Source organism: Vulpes vulpes, chromosome 1 (genome assembly GCF_048418805.1).
Source record: "Vulpes vulpes isolate BD-2025 chromosome 1, VulVul3, whole genome shotgun sequence".
NCBI classification, from domain to species: Eukaryota; Metazoa; Chordata; class Mammalia; order Carnivora; family Canidae; genus Vulpes; species Vulpes vulpes.
In genome coordinates, this window is record NC_132780.1 from 72,714,139 (window position 1) to 72,731,870 (window position 17,732).

General features: G+C 39.1%; 1 protein-coding gene and 1 pseudogene across 8 annotated transcripts in view; one reads left to right on the forward strand and one right to left on the reverse strand.

The window, feature by feature from the left end:
- Nucleotides 1-6,810: 6,810 nt before the first annotated feature.
- WTAP (WT1 associated protein) overlaps nt 6,811-17,732 on the reverse strand; it is a 28,653-nt gene continuing 17,731 nt past the window's right edge. For 4 of the 8 annotated variants that reach the window (XM_072767010.1, XM_072767022.1, XM_026018694.2 and 1 more), the window contains 3 exons: nt 14,708-14,886; nt 9,517-9,671; nt 6,811-8,067 (listed from right to left, as the gene is read on the reverse strand). In XM_072767010.1, the coding sequence (XP_072623111.1) occupies nt 7,484-8,067; nt 9,517-9,671; nt 14,708-14,886 (918 nt within the window). In that variant the 3' untranslated portion in view covers nt 6,811-7,483. Of the gene's footprint in view, nt 8,068-9,516; nt 9,672-13,052; nt 14,887-17,732 lie in introns of all 8 variants that reach the window. The other 4 variants (XR_012003110.1, XR_012003112.1, XR_012003113.1 and 1 more) reach the window with 2 other exon arrangements.
- Nucleotides 16,846-16,962, forward strand: LOC112935159 (U6atac minor spliceosomal RNA; annotated as a pseudogene).

The window sequence follows — 17,732 nt, forward strand, 5'->3', positions numbered from 1 at the left end:
GCCCCGCGGGCGCCAGTGCGCAGGCGCGACGGCGGGGCGCGGGGGCTGGGAGGGCCGTCCGGGGGCCGGGCACCAAGAGCCGCCCGACATCACCTCAGGCCTTTATCCGAAAACCCTAGGGCTGTAGTTTGTCCTGACGTTTTTGGTTTGGGGGGCGAAGGGGAAGACAAGTCTTTTTGAACTTCTTTCGAGTCAGTGAAAAGTGGGGGTGACAGGATGGTACCCCACGTTGAGCCCAGGGCTCAAATCCCAGTGGCGAGGACGTGGGTGCGAATCCTGCCAGCTGAAGGCCTGCAGGCGGTTGCGTCCTGCTCTGGTGGCTTGGAAAGCTCCTCCATTCATCAGGGGTTAACTTGGTTCTCTGGGCAAACCCTCCTCCGCGCTCTATGAGGGTGGCACATCAGCTCCAGCGCCGAATGGGTGAGGAAAATGTGAAGGGTCTTAATCCCACAGACCAAAAGGATTTCCTCCAGGGAGCAGTCTGGAGAATCTGCAGGAAGTGGGTGCATGGAATACGTTGGGTCACTCTTGTGTTTCAAAGTGTTTACGACTTACTCTCGCTGTCTCATCGGGGGAAGCTCAATTTTTCAGAGCTATCTAGAACCTTAAGACCCACCTCCTTCCCCCACCCAGTCACTTTCCAGGCTCAGGTCTGGGTGTTTCTCCTGGACACGCCCCCACAGCGTGGACTAGTCTTCGAGAGAGAGCTCTTGCTTTGTCTTCTCTCTAGCTCTCAGGCCAGTGTCAGACCCACAGTAGCGGCTGCTTAATGCATTAATAAATATTAATGAATTTTCAGGACATTCTCTCCAAAAGCTTTAACCATCCCCAAGGGCTGCATAAGACCCCCATACAAAGATTAGAGTCAGCCACAGATATGGAGACAATTATTATTTGAATAATAATTGGAGAGGCTCAGCTGGCAGAGCATGCAACTCTTGGTCTGGGGCTATTCAGTTCAAGCCCCACATTAAGGGTAGAGATTACTTAAAATATTTAGGGATGACTGGGTTGCTCTGTAGGTTAAGCATTTGACACTTGGTTCGGCTCAGGTCGTTATCTCAGGGTTGTGAGATGGAGACTGAGTTGAGCTCCTTGCCAGCACTGCATCTGCTTGAGATTCTCTCTCCCTCCATCCCTCCCCCCCTGCTTACACCACCCATATGCTCTCTCAAATAAAGCTCAGAAAAAATTTAAAACTCCTTAGAAATTTTAAATAATTAACATTTAACGATCACTGATGGTCAATATTGGCAAGGGTAAACACCTGGGTGGAGTAATTGGTGACAGCTAGAATACTATGGTTATTTAGACTTGATACTTTTCACCTCTTTCCCATAATCGAGTTATAGTGATTGATTCCCACTATCCATTTTACTCTATATAATTAACCTTACTTAGCCCTGGGCAATGCTTTCAGAACAGTCACGTGACCCAATCTTGGCCTTCGAAGTGTGAAGGGAAGCTTGCTAGATTGGCTGTGGAAACCAAAGATCCCACCTAGGATCTAGAAAGAAGGATTGATCCTTCTTACATTTGGATAGTGTCTTGGTGTGAGGCCTGGAACTGTTGCATCCATCTTTTGAGCATGAGGAGAGACAGCAGGACCCTTGCCAACACCAACACGCTGATAGCAGAGCTAATATGGAAAGAGTACAACCTTTGAGGGCATCTCTGAAGTGAACACTAAATTCAGTCTCTAAATTCAACCTCTGATTTTCCAACTATGTAAGACAAATATTCCTTCTTGTTTAAGCCAGCTTGAATTAGACAAGCTATTGTGTCACATGCCACTGAGAGCATCCTGATATATCCACACGGAATTCCTGCGAGGAAGTTAAGATTTTTGAATATGTCAGGAAGGAAAGGGGTTTCTAGGTGGGCAGGGCAGCTTGTTGAGAACACTGGGGCAAGAGAACTGTGTCACAATGTGCAAGGGAAATGGTTGCCAAGCCTGGAGAATCCTCCTGAAGTAGACTGAAAACTCATTAGGTCCTCGGAATCTGCATTAAGACTTTGCAGAGAAATATGGATGGGCCAAAGGAACCAGAGAAGAAAGCTAGAGCACTGGCCACACAGGTAGGAAATGCTTGTATAACAGTGTTTTCTTGGGAGAAATCCTTAAGAGTCTGGAGTAGTGATGGAATCAGCAGTCCTCCCTAAGAATTCAGCAGCAAATCTGTCTGCAATGTGTTCCCTGTCCTAAAAATACGAGAGTCCAAGGAATGTATGGAACTTTGTGCCTTGGCTTCATGCTCTGTTCTATTTGTGTCCCCTTACATCTTAGGCTACTTAGTCTCCTTTGTGGGCTTACTTTGCCCCTTATTATATTCAAGGTTGTTACTCTGCACCAGCACTCTGAGTAATACCAGTCACTCCCATGGCTTCAGTTACCATGACATGCTGACCACTCTGAAATCTCTAATCTAGTCCCCTGAGCAGATGCCTTCTCCATTAAAATTTCTCAACACCAAGTTTAACTCATCTAAACCAAACTCATTAAATCCACCTCTTCCAGGCTTTATTATTTCCTTTCTGTTCAAAATCTCAATTAGGGGCAGCCCAGGTGGCTCAGCAGTTTAGTGTTGCCTTCGGCCCAGGGCGTGATCCTGGAGTCCCAGGATCGAGTCCCACGTCGGGCTCCCTGCATGGAGCCTGCTTCTCCCTCTGCCTGTCTCTCTCTCTCTGTTTTTAAATAAATAAATACATACATACATACATGCATACATACATACATACAAAATCTCAATTAGCAGTGCAACTTGTCTTCTGCTGGGTAGCAAGCACTCCACTTAGATTATCACTTCTTCCAGGAAGCCTTCCTATCTCCTGCATTTGGTGCCCCTTGGCATCATCTACCTAACTTTTCTTACAAGATGTTAAAATTCCTGGTTTCATCTGTCTCCTGTACTCAACTACATAAGCTTTGTAAATTCGTCTTGTTATATTGCTTTATGCACAAGTCCTAATACATTACAGGCATTAAATATGAATGAATACTAATATATTCTTTATGCCCAATGCCTAACAAATATGAGTATGTTCTTCTGGATGCAAGGAATGCATTCAATGGTTTCCTACCTGGAGGGTCTATCAAGAACCAAGAGCAAAAATTGAGAGGATAATTGCTTGCTTTTGTTGAGGGGGCACACAGCACCTGGGGAGTCCTCATTATAGTTGTTCACCAAGCTCTCTTCAGAGCTTTGAATGGGCCAGATAGGAACTAAGAATAACAAATAGGCAAAAGAAGAGTATCATTTTAAAAACTATCGAGGGACGCCTGGGTGGCTCAGTGGTTGAGCATCTGCCTTTGGCTCAGGGCATGATCCCGGAGTACGGGGATCGAGTCCTACAGCTCCGTGTCTATGTCTCTGCCTCATGTCTGTCATGAATAAATAAAATCCTAAAAAACAAACAAAAAACTATCTAAATCTATAAGCATATGCTACCCAGGCTGGTAAGGAATGAGTGGGTAGCCACCATAATCTCCAGTGCAAGTGAAGGGCCACTGCTACAGCAGCTACTGGTCCAGTTTCTCCTGAAGGGGCCTCACAACTGTTCTTCATTAAGTTCCACAAATAGGGTTGCAAGAGTGCAAGCCAGATTTAAGCCAGAGGGTAGAATCCCCCAACCTTCCATGTAGCAAACTCCCTGGTTGGTCTAAAAGAACAATGACTCAACACTGTGGATTGGCCACAGCTGGTTTGCGGTGCACTCCTGACAATAGGGGTAGCTGGTTCTTGGCCCAACTCCCCCGTGATGGCTCCAGATCAAAGGTAATGACATTATTCAGGGTGGTAAGATCCTGGGGATAAATGAACTCCCAAGAAAGCATCAACAGAGGAGGGGGCAATGACTGGTCTAAAGGACAAACTGCTACTAATGAGAAATAATATCTGAGAGAAAACTGTGAGACAGAATGGCTTTGCGTTTTGTTTGCAGAAGTGTCCCAGAAACTAGAGTGGTCAGTTGCATCAAATATAACTGAGAGGCCAAGAGAAGGAACATCTAATGAGACCTCTGTATCAAGCACGGTTATACCTCTGTTCTCCTTACAAACTTCCCAGCAGCTGCATCCATTGAACCTTATGTGAAGAGATGGCAACGGGCAAACCACCCTCCAATAATGCCATACCTTCATGAAATGTTCTCAATCCTCTTGTTCAGACTGATATTGCCTTCTAAAGTCAAACTAACCACTTCTCAGACTATTCTTAACTAAACCCTCTTACTTTAGCCAGCATCTTCAATGATATATTCAGAATCTTTATAATTTATATTTTACCCCATCACTGCATTGTTGGTTCATTTGGTTGTCTCCAGCTCCTACATATTTGGCACAGCAACCATTCGGACTGCTTCTGAGATGTCACGCTCAGCTCCAGCACAGTTCTTCCTCCTACTCCAGAGGATGAGGCAAGAGGACACAGCGCCAAGCCTGGGTTCTTGGAATCAGACACGCTTCTGCTGCCAGGTCTGAGGGGGGTTATGTCCGGGAAGCTTTGATGACAGCACCCTAGAGGGCAGACCCAACACATCAACCTTTGGGTGATCACTTAAGCCTTTTAAATTCCTTTGTTCTGTAAAATGGTCAACAAGTGCCTCTTCTCATGGAGGTGAGAGTAAAAACATATAAATAAAATGTGTTGGGACGCCTGGGTGGCTCAATGGCTGAGCATCTGCCTTTGGCTCAGGTTGTGATCCCAGGGTCCTGGGATCCAGTCCCGCATCGGGCTCCCCACAGGGAGCTTGCTTCTGCCCCTGCCTCTGTCTTTCTGTGTCTCTCATGAATTAACAAACACATCTGTCAGTTAAGTACTCCACAGACATCAAAAATATTAAGGCATTTCTTACTATCCTCATAGTACAAATCTCCCTGGAATGATGCTAAAGGAGAGACATCACAATTATCTTACTTCTGGGGTTTTATTCAAGTTGACTGCCCTTACAATTAACCTTTTTTTGGCAGTACTCAAGTTTCTGCCAAATGGCAGGATTCTGTTCTCAGGAGTCATCTAAACAATCTTCAGCACTGGGACATCTGGGTGGCTCAGCGGTTTAGCGCCTGCCTTTGGCCCAGGGAATGATCCCGGAGTCCCTGGGTCCGGTCCCACATCGGGCTCCCTGTGTGGAGCCTGCTTCTCCCTCTACCTATGTCTCTCTCTCTCTCTCTCTCATGAATAAATAAAATATTAAAAAAAAAAAAAAAAAAAAAAGAATCTTCAGCACTCCCACTTGTCCCACTTAAAGGGAACACACTTTTTACAGGGGAAAATGGAGCCACAGAGGGAGAAAGCAGTTTGCCCAAGCCATGAAACAGGTAAGCAGTAAAGCCAGAATTCAGATCCATTAGCTCCAGAAGCCACTTGCTCATCCTGGATTATGACTTACCACCTCTCTTATCTTAGACGTACCAACAAAAAGTTTCCAGTTCCAAAAAGGAAGAATACAGACTTTGCACAAACCAAAGTTCTCTCTGCCCTAGTTACTCATCAACTAACACAGATCCACCAGAAACTTGAAAATCGGTAATGATGTACCACAGGTCTATATTAAATTTAGTCATGAAATTCTATCACTAGTTGAAAAGTTAATTTCCTATTGTACACCAAAGATTACAGATCAAAAGAGAAATTCCATTTTTGTTAAAACTGGGCCAAGTTAAAAAAGGACATGCATAAGAAAAACTAGTGTCAAAAGTACTTCATAAACAGAATATTTAGTATTGTAATATACAACAAAATGTAAATTATACTAAGTAAATGTATTTAAAATTGTGTAGGATCTATTTACTTGAGACTACGAGAGACTAAACAAAGCAATGAAGACAAGATATATACCTGTATGCCAGGAGCTATTTTCAAGTAAGTGTACCTGTTTCAAGTATCGTTAATTCCACTTCTGAGGTTCCTTGATTATGATAGAATACCTAAAACCAAAAAATATTTTGCTTTCAGCAGAAATAACATTTCATCCCAACCACACATGAAAAGCTACAAATTCTAAAACCATTCCATACCATACACTGATACTTAATGTTTAAAATAAGACAACAAAGCAAGCTTTTGAATCTTAAAAACATACTCCCCTTCACTCTAACACCCCATAAGCCTTACCATGTAACATCAGCAGACATGTTATTAATATAAATCAATAGCAGTGGCCAATGTTTATTATTTATTTTAAAGATTTATTTTAGAGAGAGCAAGCGAAAATGGGGAGTGGAGGGGGGGTAGAGGACCGGAGGGAGAGACAAACTCTAAGCAGACTGTGCACTGAGCACAGAACCCGACATAGGGCTTGATCTCACCCACCCTGAGATTGTGACCTGAATGCAGCCGATGTTTTAAAATGAACATCACTGACTATACAGATATCCCGATTACGTGAAATCATTTCACAAAAACAAACTGTACTTTTCAACTAAAACCTGACAAATACTTACATTTTTTCTTTTCTGAATATTTGAATATTTTATGATTTTTTACAAATCAGAAAAAAAATTTATAGTCCTAAATTCCATGTTGATCTTGCAAAACAGTTTTTAGAGATTTTTTAAATCTCTACATGCAGTGTGGGGCTGTAACACACAACTCTGTGATCAACAGTTGCACGCTCCACCAACCGAGCTGACCTGACACCCCAAAGCATACATTTCTAAAAAACTAAGTGCACAATCAAGATTGATGCATGAACTTAAGCTTCACCACTGTGGTATGTTGAAGGATGATGAGTAAAAATTCATCAATTCAATAAAAATAAATGACATGCTAAACACAAAGATACAAATAAAAAAACTAATGCAAGCGGTTACAATAAAAATCTTTATTTAGGTTTGGTCAGTACAGGTAAGATATACTGGAGTCACAGAGCAATATGCATTAACAGGATACAACAGTTCATAAAAACTGAGTAACTATGCACACAAATTTCTTAAACATTCAGTCACCTAAAGAGAAAATGCACGGATGTATGGTGGAAAAAACTGTATCTAACACTGAAACTACTATAGGACTCCATCAGCAAGTCCAACTTTTAGTGATAAAACTACTGTACTGGGCAAACTTGGCAGTCATAAACCCACATCTACTCTAACAAGTCTGAATGGTGCATAAGTATAATAACAGCATGAGTAAGAATGCCCTTACACAGCACAGGTTCTAGGATAGACACAGATTTATACAGACATCATTGTGTTATACTTTAAGGAAAGATATCCATTTACAACTTCACATTAACTCATATAAAAATAACTTGACCCTACACAAAATGTCCTGTTAGCAACATTCAAGGTAATTAACTGTTACAATTTCCAAAGTGGCAGAGGTATTGAAGCAAAGAAAGAGAGGGGGGAGAAAAAGGGAAAGAAAAAAAACCACACCCACAAAAAAAGGCAAATTGTGACAAAAGTATGCGTTAATTTTCTGGACAGTATCCTCTCCCAAATTAAATGACACTGTATAAAAATTTGCTGGAAAAAATATTACAAAACTGAACCCTGTACATTTACATTTGAGTCCAAGCCATTCTGAACGTGGCGGGAACCCGCAGTTCGGTTACCTTTCCCACTCACTGTTTTCTCCTCTTGAGGGTCATGATTGGAGTCTGTGTCATTTGAGTGGTGTGTGAGAGAGTTTTCACTGCCCGTGGGAGAGTCTACACTTTCATACCCCGCACTGAGTTGATTTACGTAACTACTACCTCCTCTGCCAGTTCTCTCCTCTGAGCTGTTGGAGGCCTTATTACCATTCCCTGGAGAAGAAGGAAAGTCATCTTCGGCTGTGTCCCCCTCCCTGTGAAATCCAGACCCAGACGTCCTCTGCCGGGAGGAACTGCCATTACTTGGTCCGTTGGCCAGCCGACTGCAGTCTTTACCTGTGGCCTCTGCCTGTCCTACAGGCTCAGAAGATGTAGTCCTGCTGGTACTTGGGGCTGGAGCTTGAGACTGCTGCTGTTGGTACTGAGCCAACTGCTGGCGCGTCTCTTTCAGTTGTTGCTGAAGAACTAGAATGGTGCTCTGCATACCCTCCACTTCTTCGTCAAGTTGAATGATGAAGTCATTCAGTTCTGTGCAAAGGAGAGTCAAACCTACTTTAATATTCTTATAATATTTATTTTTAAAAGATTTATAACAGACTTTATTAATGCCTATCACAAAGTCAGATAGTCAATAAATGTTTACGTGAACAAACACAATTCTAAAAAAATACATATATATCTTAAAATTTTCCTTGAAATTTAAAAATAGCCATTTAAGAATGAGTTTGGTTCTTTTTTTGGGGGGGGGGGGGGAAGACATGCTTAAAATAGTTTTATAAAGCAAACAAGTTAAAACTGATTCAAATCTAGCCATATTATACAACTGATTATATCCCAAATCCAACTCCACAACTGTTTACCTGTGGGCCCACATGGCCAGTCCCCTTCCTCCTTACCCCCCTAGCTACTGTCTATCTCAGCTCCACAGCAAGTTTAGCCCTAGGGAACAGTGGGTCCTCTAACACTCCGAAGAGGCCTATGCTAGAACGAAAGCAAAAATCAGAAAAAATAACTCTTGAAAATTGATAAAATTCACATATCCACTTACTCCTAAAAAAGCTTGGGAAAGGAAAGTCCTTCATTACTATACAAAAATCTCCAAGTCACTATGTTTACATATAGTAAGAGCTAACAACTATCACTTTGAAAAGGTACTTTAAAAGGTATTATACTACCGATCTTTACAATTGTCAAATATATTCATTTTCAATTTAATTTCCAGAGTTCAGGTATTTTAGTTACTAATCATCTTCCTCAAATTCAGTTACACTTGCCCAAGAAAAGGCGGGTGGGGTGGGCGGAGGAAGCAGCTGACAATTAAATTCAGTTTATCCTGAACAAATTTAAATATCACATCTTGAGGCAGCCCTGGTGGCTCAGCGGTTTAGCACCACCTTCAGCCCAGGATGTGATCCTGGAGACCCGGGATCAAGGCCCACGTCGGGTTCCCTGCATGGAGCCTGCTTCTCTCTCTGCTTGTGTCTCTGCCTCTCTCTCTGTGTCTTCCATGAATAAATAAATAAAATCTTAAAAATAGTAATAAATAAATAAATATCACATCTTATTCACTCAATAGGACCTTAACAGGTACAATCAATTCTGATTTCTAGACCACATGAAATAGCCAAATACTGCCGAGATTTACACTTGGAAAGTGATTAAATGGAGATAACCCTTAAATATTGAATATAAATGTGTATATGTATGCAGTGCCTTCTTTCACCAAATTGCACTTCCCCCCAAAATCCAAAAACTTATGAAATTTGCACAATGAACAAGAGAGTCGTGGGGGGGGGGGGGGGGGTTGAGGGGGGCACTAAGATGGCTTTGCTGACTCAACTAGAAATGTTCCATTTATAATTTTATAGAATCATCGGCACAAATTAGTACATACAGAATCTAATCTGTAATATTCATGCCTGGCAACTTTTTAAAAGCCAGTGCAAAGTTAATCAAACTTTTCAAAAAACCCCTTACCATCCTGACTGCTTTTAAGCTCCTCACTATATTTCTTCTGTAAAGCCAACTCTGCTTCAAGTTGTGCAATACGTCCCTGGGACAGCTGCCTTCCAAGCTCTTGATTCTCCTGGATAAGCATTCGACACTTCGCCATTAACTTTTTGCCTGTTTGGCTGCAAAGGAAAGAGCCATCCATCACAAAATGAAGACAAGTGTCTACAACCTTGTTTGCTTGCAATTATTACAGCAATAGATGTAACACGTACAGAATATAACTGTCACGGCAGATGCCTCCCCTATAATTACCATCTTCTGTCCTGGAACACGTCCATCTTCTGCATTTCAGTATTTTGCCAATACAGCAGCAAAAATAAACCCTAAACAAAAAGTACCCAAATGGCCACATTTTCTATTACACTAATAAGGATTCTGATCTCTATTTTCACCCCTAATTATTATTTGAAATGGAAACAAGCCAGTTCATTAAGGCAAGCCTCATATATACCAATATTAATAAAACACTAAGGTACTCAGCTTCATGGAACAGAAAAGTCCTTAAAAAGATAAAATGTGATAACACAGAATATATTTATTCTTGCTAAAGCAGCATTTGATAAGAGTGCCTATTCATAGGCAGTTCTCAGAAGGATGTTTATTGCAGTGAGGCATATACTAATTGTTTTTAGAAACTTTTAACAGATTTTTTTAAAGCAATCTCTACATTCAACATGGGGTTTGAACTCATAACCCTAACTAAGATCAAGACTGGCATGCTCTACTGACTGAGCCAGCCAGGCATCCCCTAAAGAGCCTTTTAAAAAAGAGCCATTAGACTATTTCTATCCACTAAGCCCTAATTTAACTTTTTTTTTTAGTTAAGTCCCTAATTTAACTTTTTTAAGCTTTAAGCTGTCTAAACGGTAACAAGTTTTTAAAAATTTAATATTGATACGTGGTTAAGATTTTATTCATGTTACAAAAGATTATCTTTAGAAAAGTGAGATTTGGGTTATTACAAATAATGCAAATATTTATCTGCCAAATTGGGAGCACCAAACTTTCCACAAATTAGTTACCAAGTATTAGTGCAATCTTCTAAAGTGTGTACACACACATACACAGCAAGTGCAAAAATGTAATCAGTCTTAACAACAGTTCTCAATAAAACAACTTCTTTAGCCTCAATAAGTAGTAAGAGAAATGATCACTTTTAAAGGGATCTGATTTAAGCACATAATTGTGAGGTTACCTGATACTTGAATAGGGACAGCCTGGTATTTTAAAAGTGTATTTAAGTAGGTTCTACATCCAAAGTGGTGCTTGAACTCACGACCCCAAGATCGAGTTGCACACTCCACCAGGGACAGTCTGATATCCTCATGATGGTGTTAACATTCAGAAAGATCTAACCAGTCAAAAAATTTTTTTGCTGACACTTTCTGTTCTTTCCTCCATTTATTGGGGCTTTCACTTGCCTGATGTATTACTTCAGAATGCATCTGAACCTATTGTAAGCCTTCAGTCTTAAAAGGAGAGCATTTTATGATTCTCATTCCTTGATTCAGTGCTGTGTTGTTTTTGTTTTTTGTTTTGTTTTACCCATAGTACATATTCTACCCTAATGTAACTCAAACAAGTTTGTAATTTAAATTTATCTGTGGCACAAAGTAAGACCTGGGTTACTGCTGCTCAAAGAAGTCTCAGGTAAAAACACTTAAGGGTTTTATTCTCTATATGGCAACTTTATTAGCTGGTGTTCTTGTTTATTGCTACCATAGCTCCAGATACCCCTTTCCCACTCGTCATTTTCCATTAGCACCCTCAGCTTCTGGCCTCCAATGAATGGGAGTTTAGAAATCCAATGAGAAGAGATAGGTACCACTGTCAGGGAGTGGCACTCCTCCCGCTTTATTGCCCATGCTCCCACAATTCTGTTTTCTTTCAAAGTCTACAGCATCAGTGTTTTCCAACTAACCTGAAAATCCTTCTAAGTGAATTTAGTAGAGGTTAGAAAAAAAAGACTACTGTAAAACCAATACATTAATTTGTGACCTAACTTAATTTCATATAAAGTATCACAAACTGTAATACAAAAAATGTTTCATTTGTAGTCGGATGTTTTTATAAAAGCCTGTTCTAAGATGATCCTATCACTTCCAAAATTAGTGATTATTGAAACAAGTCTTAAACCTGTTCTTTAAACATTTTGTCATTTTACCATATCATGTAAAATTTATGTGTTCATTGCATCCCCCAAAATGATTAAGAGTTCATTACAAGTAACTGTCTTTGGAATAATTTTAATTACAATTATCCCCCCAGCCCATTCCTAAAATCAAATAATTCCAAAGAAAATATGAAAGAAAACATTTTGAGAGAAAGATTTATAAAAAAGAACACACGCTATACATTGCTTCATGATCACGAGAGGAAGGGGGCCAGGATATCTGAGAGGTGTACACACAATTACCTCAAAGATTAAATGTAAAACATTAACTGTCAAAATAACTAAAATAGATCTTTCTTAAATACTCTAAAATATATGCACTGTTACATGTGTGGAATATTTTAACTAAGCAGAGAAGATAATTCAGACAATCTTTCTCTTTCAAAATTAAAATAGAATAGGAAAATGGAAAGGGGCCCACAACCCATTCTATTTGAATTATTCCAAACACAGTACTGATCGAGCACTGTTTCAGGTTAATGATGTATTTATAGTACCATTCATAGCCTATTATTTACAGAACAAAAATCCATTTACAGGTGAATAAAATAAATTAATGATTTATTTATACAATGAAAATATTATGTAACCAATAAAAAATGAAATAATCTAAATGTACTTTAAAAATGAAAAAAATGTGCAAAGGGTAAGTGTGTGTGTGTGTGTGTTTGAGAAAGAACAGATGCCAAGCTGCAATCATCTATGTTATGTACATTCACATTTGTTTAAAATTGATATATATATGTGTAATATACATATATATAATGATTGTATATGCATAGAAATTATCTTGATGATACCCAAGAAATTTAACAGTGGTTACTGCTCTTGGATAACAGAATGGGGAAGAGGGATGGGGAAGGGCAAGGTCACATCCAGGAGTGACTCTCACTTTTTGTCTCCACCTTTCTTCATGCTGTTCCAATGTTATACAGGAGTATGTATTATCTTATTAAAAAACTTTTTTAACAGAAGGAAGAAAAAACCCACAGACCTCACAGTGACTCTTAAACTAAGCAGCAAAGAAAGATGCTGGCTAATAAATTTGCGTACATGTTAATAATACATTTTATGAATTATTTCTCGACCTACTAAAAATATGGAGGCCATTTCTACTGTGATCTTAAATGGCATGAAATATATACAAATGCCTTAATGCGGCACAATAAGCTAATTTCAAACAGATTTGGTTACTTACCCTCCAACCCCACAAATAGTGAGAATTTTAGAAGCGGATCTCTTGCTGTAAAGTCACACAAACCACTTCTTCAACCCACCCTCTGCCCCACAATCAGTTCCCTAAAGCACAAACACATAAGATACTTACAATTGATTTGAATGGTTAAGAGAACTTAAGTCACCCTTGTTAAAACTGCACTTAAACGTTGGGACAATCTGGAACATATATCTTCCACTCATCTTAGACTCCATTATCACCAAATGAAAATTCGCATTGGTGACTTATAGAATGATCTGACGAAAAAAATTCACCTCCAGGATTGGATGGAAGCATGAAGAAAATAATGCCTCATTTATCTAAATGATCAAATGAATTTGCTAGAAATGATCACTATACTTTTTTTTTTTTTTTCAATTCACAGAATGTCTCACTTAGGCCAGCCCACAGTTCAATACATTATTTCCCCAATCTTCTGGCAGGCACCCTGTGAAGCTGTCCCACATTAATTTCTACTGCAATATCCTGGGACAAGGTGTCAAAAAGCAAGTGTCAAACCTCCTTGTCTTTTATGATACCAGCTTGAAAAACGTAGGTCTTTAAAAATGAGACACAGAGCCTTTTCCTTCACTTTGAAGAGCACAGCAACAATTTTTCCAAAATCAATCTGCTCTCCACAGCCCCCCAAAATCAAAATGTTAAAAGTACAACAAAATCATCATAATATTCCTTGAACTTAAAAAAAAAACAACTATTTCAAGGCACATTTAATTTAATATCAAGAGTGCAATACAAAAGGCCCAAGTACAATGAAGGAAACACATTCCCCCATTAACACCAACGACAATGCTCTTTCAACATGTGCCTGTTGAATGGAATGGGGATTTAATTTCACTACTGAAAAAATTAACGCAGTGAGTCTCATCACAGCCAATATCCTTATACAATCTAGTAGTGAAATGAATGTTTATAATGCTTCAAACAGTTTCAACCTGAAGTTTGATACCACACCTTTATGTTTGTTTGTACAGTCCTCAGTAAGATTATCTACAGCATTAGCAACCATTCAAAGAACAAACCATTGATTAAAACCACATTGATTTAAGGCTCAATCAAGTAATATAGAGCCCCAAACTAAATGGTTAAATATATGAACTACTTGTACTGACATCTATTATTTGATTCTCTCGTGACTATTAAATTGGTTCTTAGCAAATAAACTCTTTAAAGGCAAAATTCACCTCATTTGAGTTTTGACCCAGAAGTTCAACAACAATCACGAAGTCCACAGTCTTATTGGCAAACCTGAGATACAGTGTCTCTAAGTCACTATGCTCAAGGTTAAGAGCGATGCATATTCCGTTTTTACATTTTACTGGAATTTTACATGTTCAATTCATGATTTTAAATCTCTAGGTTTTCATTCCTCCAAACTGTCTGAAGACACAGTGTGCCACAGACTTAAGACTTCTGTTTCTCCCTCTATTTTCTTCAAACAGAAACATTTCTCAAGTGTCTACATGTTCTAGAAGGGGAATTTTTCGGAGGTGGCCACTTCTTCGGAATAGTCCGACGCCATCAGGCCTCTGAAGCAAGGGGAGGGGGAAGAAAAAAAAGCTGAAACACAAGGTTCATCTGGTAAGTTTTACATTAACCATTACAAGCTGGATAGTATAAGAATGTGGCTTTTTTTGGCTCAAAAAGTCTGAGTCTTGGTGTGGAAACGAGTACTTGGCTGTCCCACCACAGCTTTCTCGTAGTGGGACTGTCAGGGAAGTCTTGACTGGGGAGTATGATTTGTTTACCTATCAGGCGTAAACTTCCAGGCACTCAGTTCATTTTGGGCTTGTTCCAGTTTGTCTTTAGTCTGTTCCAGTTCACCTTTCATTTTTAGGAAAAACAAGTTGATCGCTGGGTCTACCATTGTTGATCTCAGTTGGGCAACGCTAGGCTGCTGGACTTGCTTGAGGTACTGGATTTGAGTCTGTACAAAGCAAAACAAACAATTACTACCAAATCGAAGAAAACAATCATAGGAATGTGGGATAAAGTCCCTTTTGTTCATAGAATTTATCAACTTGTCCTTCCCCCTTTGACCTTAACATCCTCTAGAAAAAGTACAAATTTTAAACAACTATTTAAGGTAATCCATGTAGGAATTAAAGCTTTGATTGCATTTCCATATCTGGAATCCTTAAAAAGGCTACATCCTACTTTGCAACCAAAATGATACTTAAAAAAAAAAAAAAAAATCAGTGCTATATTTACTAAGAATTTTGACACCCACTAGAAAAAAGCCATGTGTCAAATATTACATAAGAGTATAGTGAGGGGAACCTGGGTGGCGCAGTTGGTTAAGCATCTGACTCTTGGTTTTGGCTAAGAATGATCTCAGGGTCGTAAAATGAGCCCACGGGAAGTTTCTCTCTTCCTCTGCCCCACCCCACTGTGTACTCATGCTCTCTCAAATAAATAAATCTTTTTATTTTTTTTCAAATAAATAAATCTTAAAAAAAGAAAAAGTACAGTGGTTCACACTTTCCAATTTGTATCTATGGAAATTATTCTATATATAAGCCTACTAAAAATAAACCAAGTACAAGATTATAACTTAAATTACTTTTCTGTATTTCCAAACTTAAAAATATATAGTGCTTATATTTACAGGAGTCAGCATTACAGCTTCATAAATAGCACCTTAAGCCAAAAAATATATTTCTACCTTGAGTAGATTTGAATGACAAAATTGTATAGGTAGAAAGTGACTGACCACATCCACACTCCTTATTTTTGAAATTAAATAAGCTAACTATCCAAAGATACAGTTGGTTCATTGCCAAAACTGACACTAGAATCTAGCTCTCAAGCCTCCTGACTCCCAGTCTAGGGCTTTTTCCACCACACCAGAACCCCTCTACTTACATATGAAACCTTCAATTTCGACTTCAGTTGTACTATTTACTAGCACACTAAAAATACATTTCTAAAATATGAAATACAGTTTATTAGAATTAAATGCATTACTTTCTTCACACCCAAAGTAGATTTGATTCAAAATCCTGCTGCAAACTACAGCTTAAATAGGACTAAAGTTAACAACCAACTGCTCATTTGTATCATAAATTTAGTAAAAAATGTAAATATCTGGATTGACAATACATTTACTATTTCACGGAGCAAACAGAAGCAATTTATTTAGTTTAAGGAGATTTTTTAAAGTAATTCATTTTAAACAAAAAAGTATAACTGTTTATTCAATATAAGACCAGTTGCTAGAATAACTGAACAAGGATAAAGCATGTCATATATAGTATATACCACATCCTGTGATCCCTAAAGAAAACATGACTTTCCAACAGTGACATAGTTACTATTTAGGTTTACAAAGTAAACTGCTCTCATCTGCACATAAAATCTTGCACTTTCCTTTGTGTTGTTGCTCTTGCTGCCTTTTCTGCAAAACCTTACTCTGTAACTGAAAAGGAGTTGTTCAGCTGACCTATGCAGGGGAAAGCTGCAAAAAAAGAAAAAAAAGAAAAAGAAAAAGAAAAAGACTGGAGGGGCGCCTGGGTGGCTCAGTTGGTTAAGCATCTGCCTTCGGTTCAGGTCATGATCCTAGGGTCCTGGGATGGAGCCCAGGGTCGGGCTCCTTGGTCAGCAGATAAGTCTGCTTTTCTTTCTCCCTCTGTGTATGCTCTCTTTCTCTATCAAATAAATAAAATCTTTGAAAAAAAAATATGACTGCAAGTGGCTAGGTTCTAGTTGAAACAGCCTTTGAAACCTGGGACACAAAGACGAAAGGGTGATAAAGTATCACACCAAAGTCTCTGATCAGGCATATGGATGAAAACTACCAGTGTACATATAAAATAGAAATGAGTCAACAGTATATATTGTCCAGGTAAGTGTAAAAAGTGGAATCATGAAAAAAAAGTACAATTATGTGTTATATGAAAGGAGTGCTCCCCTCATCAAGGATGGAAGAGGCCCTCAAGTCCTGACAACAGACATACGGTTATGGCACTGCCACCTACCACATGGCTTCTAAGCACTGTTTAAAAAAAAAAAAAAAAAAAGTACATGAAATAGGATAGCAATGGCAATGGTAGGACGCACGAAGAAAAAATTCAAGACATAATGGTATAGTAAGATATTACTGTTGGCACCGTCCATTCACACTCTACTAACAACACTTTGAAGAGTCATCCTTTGCATGTGACAAGCATCTAACAGAGTGCCATGTAAGTACAGACCTAAAACTAGGTACAATCTAGAATCCTTAATATCAGAAAAAGGAAAAAAGAATTAAAGAGTTTTGAGACTGGGTACTTTAGAGACATAGTGCCCACTCCATTAAATATGAAAATCTAAGAAGAGAAAAATTTTCTGAAGGGATGGGGTGGGTGTTATAATTAAAAGAAAATTATATTCAAACTACTGGAAAGACTTCTTGGAACCATGTGTCCAAATAAAATAACCAAAAGCTGGGGTGGTCAAGAGTTGAAATTACAGAAAGAGAAGGTGTGGGATTATGAAGAAAAGAAATTTTAAGAAATAACAGTACTGTGATTGAGCCTTAAAAATGTTTTGGTGAGAAAACAATTAGGAATAGGACTGCACCAGATAGAAGAGTCTCCAATGACCAGGATATTGCCTTCTACATTAGATTTAATAAACAATGTTATCAAATCAATGGAGATTACACAAAAGAATTCAAGAAGATTTCAGATTTTCAGAGCACCTGGCTGGCTCAATGAGAAGAGCAAGCAATTCAATATCAGGGTTGTTAGGGATCCCTGGGTGGCTCAGCGGTTTAGCCCCTGCCTTTGG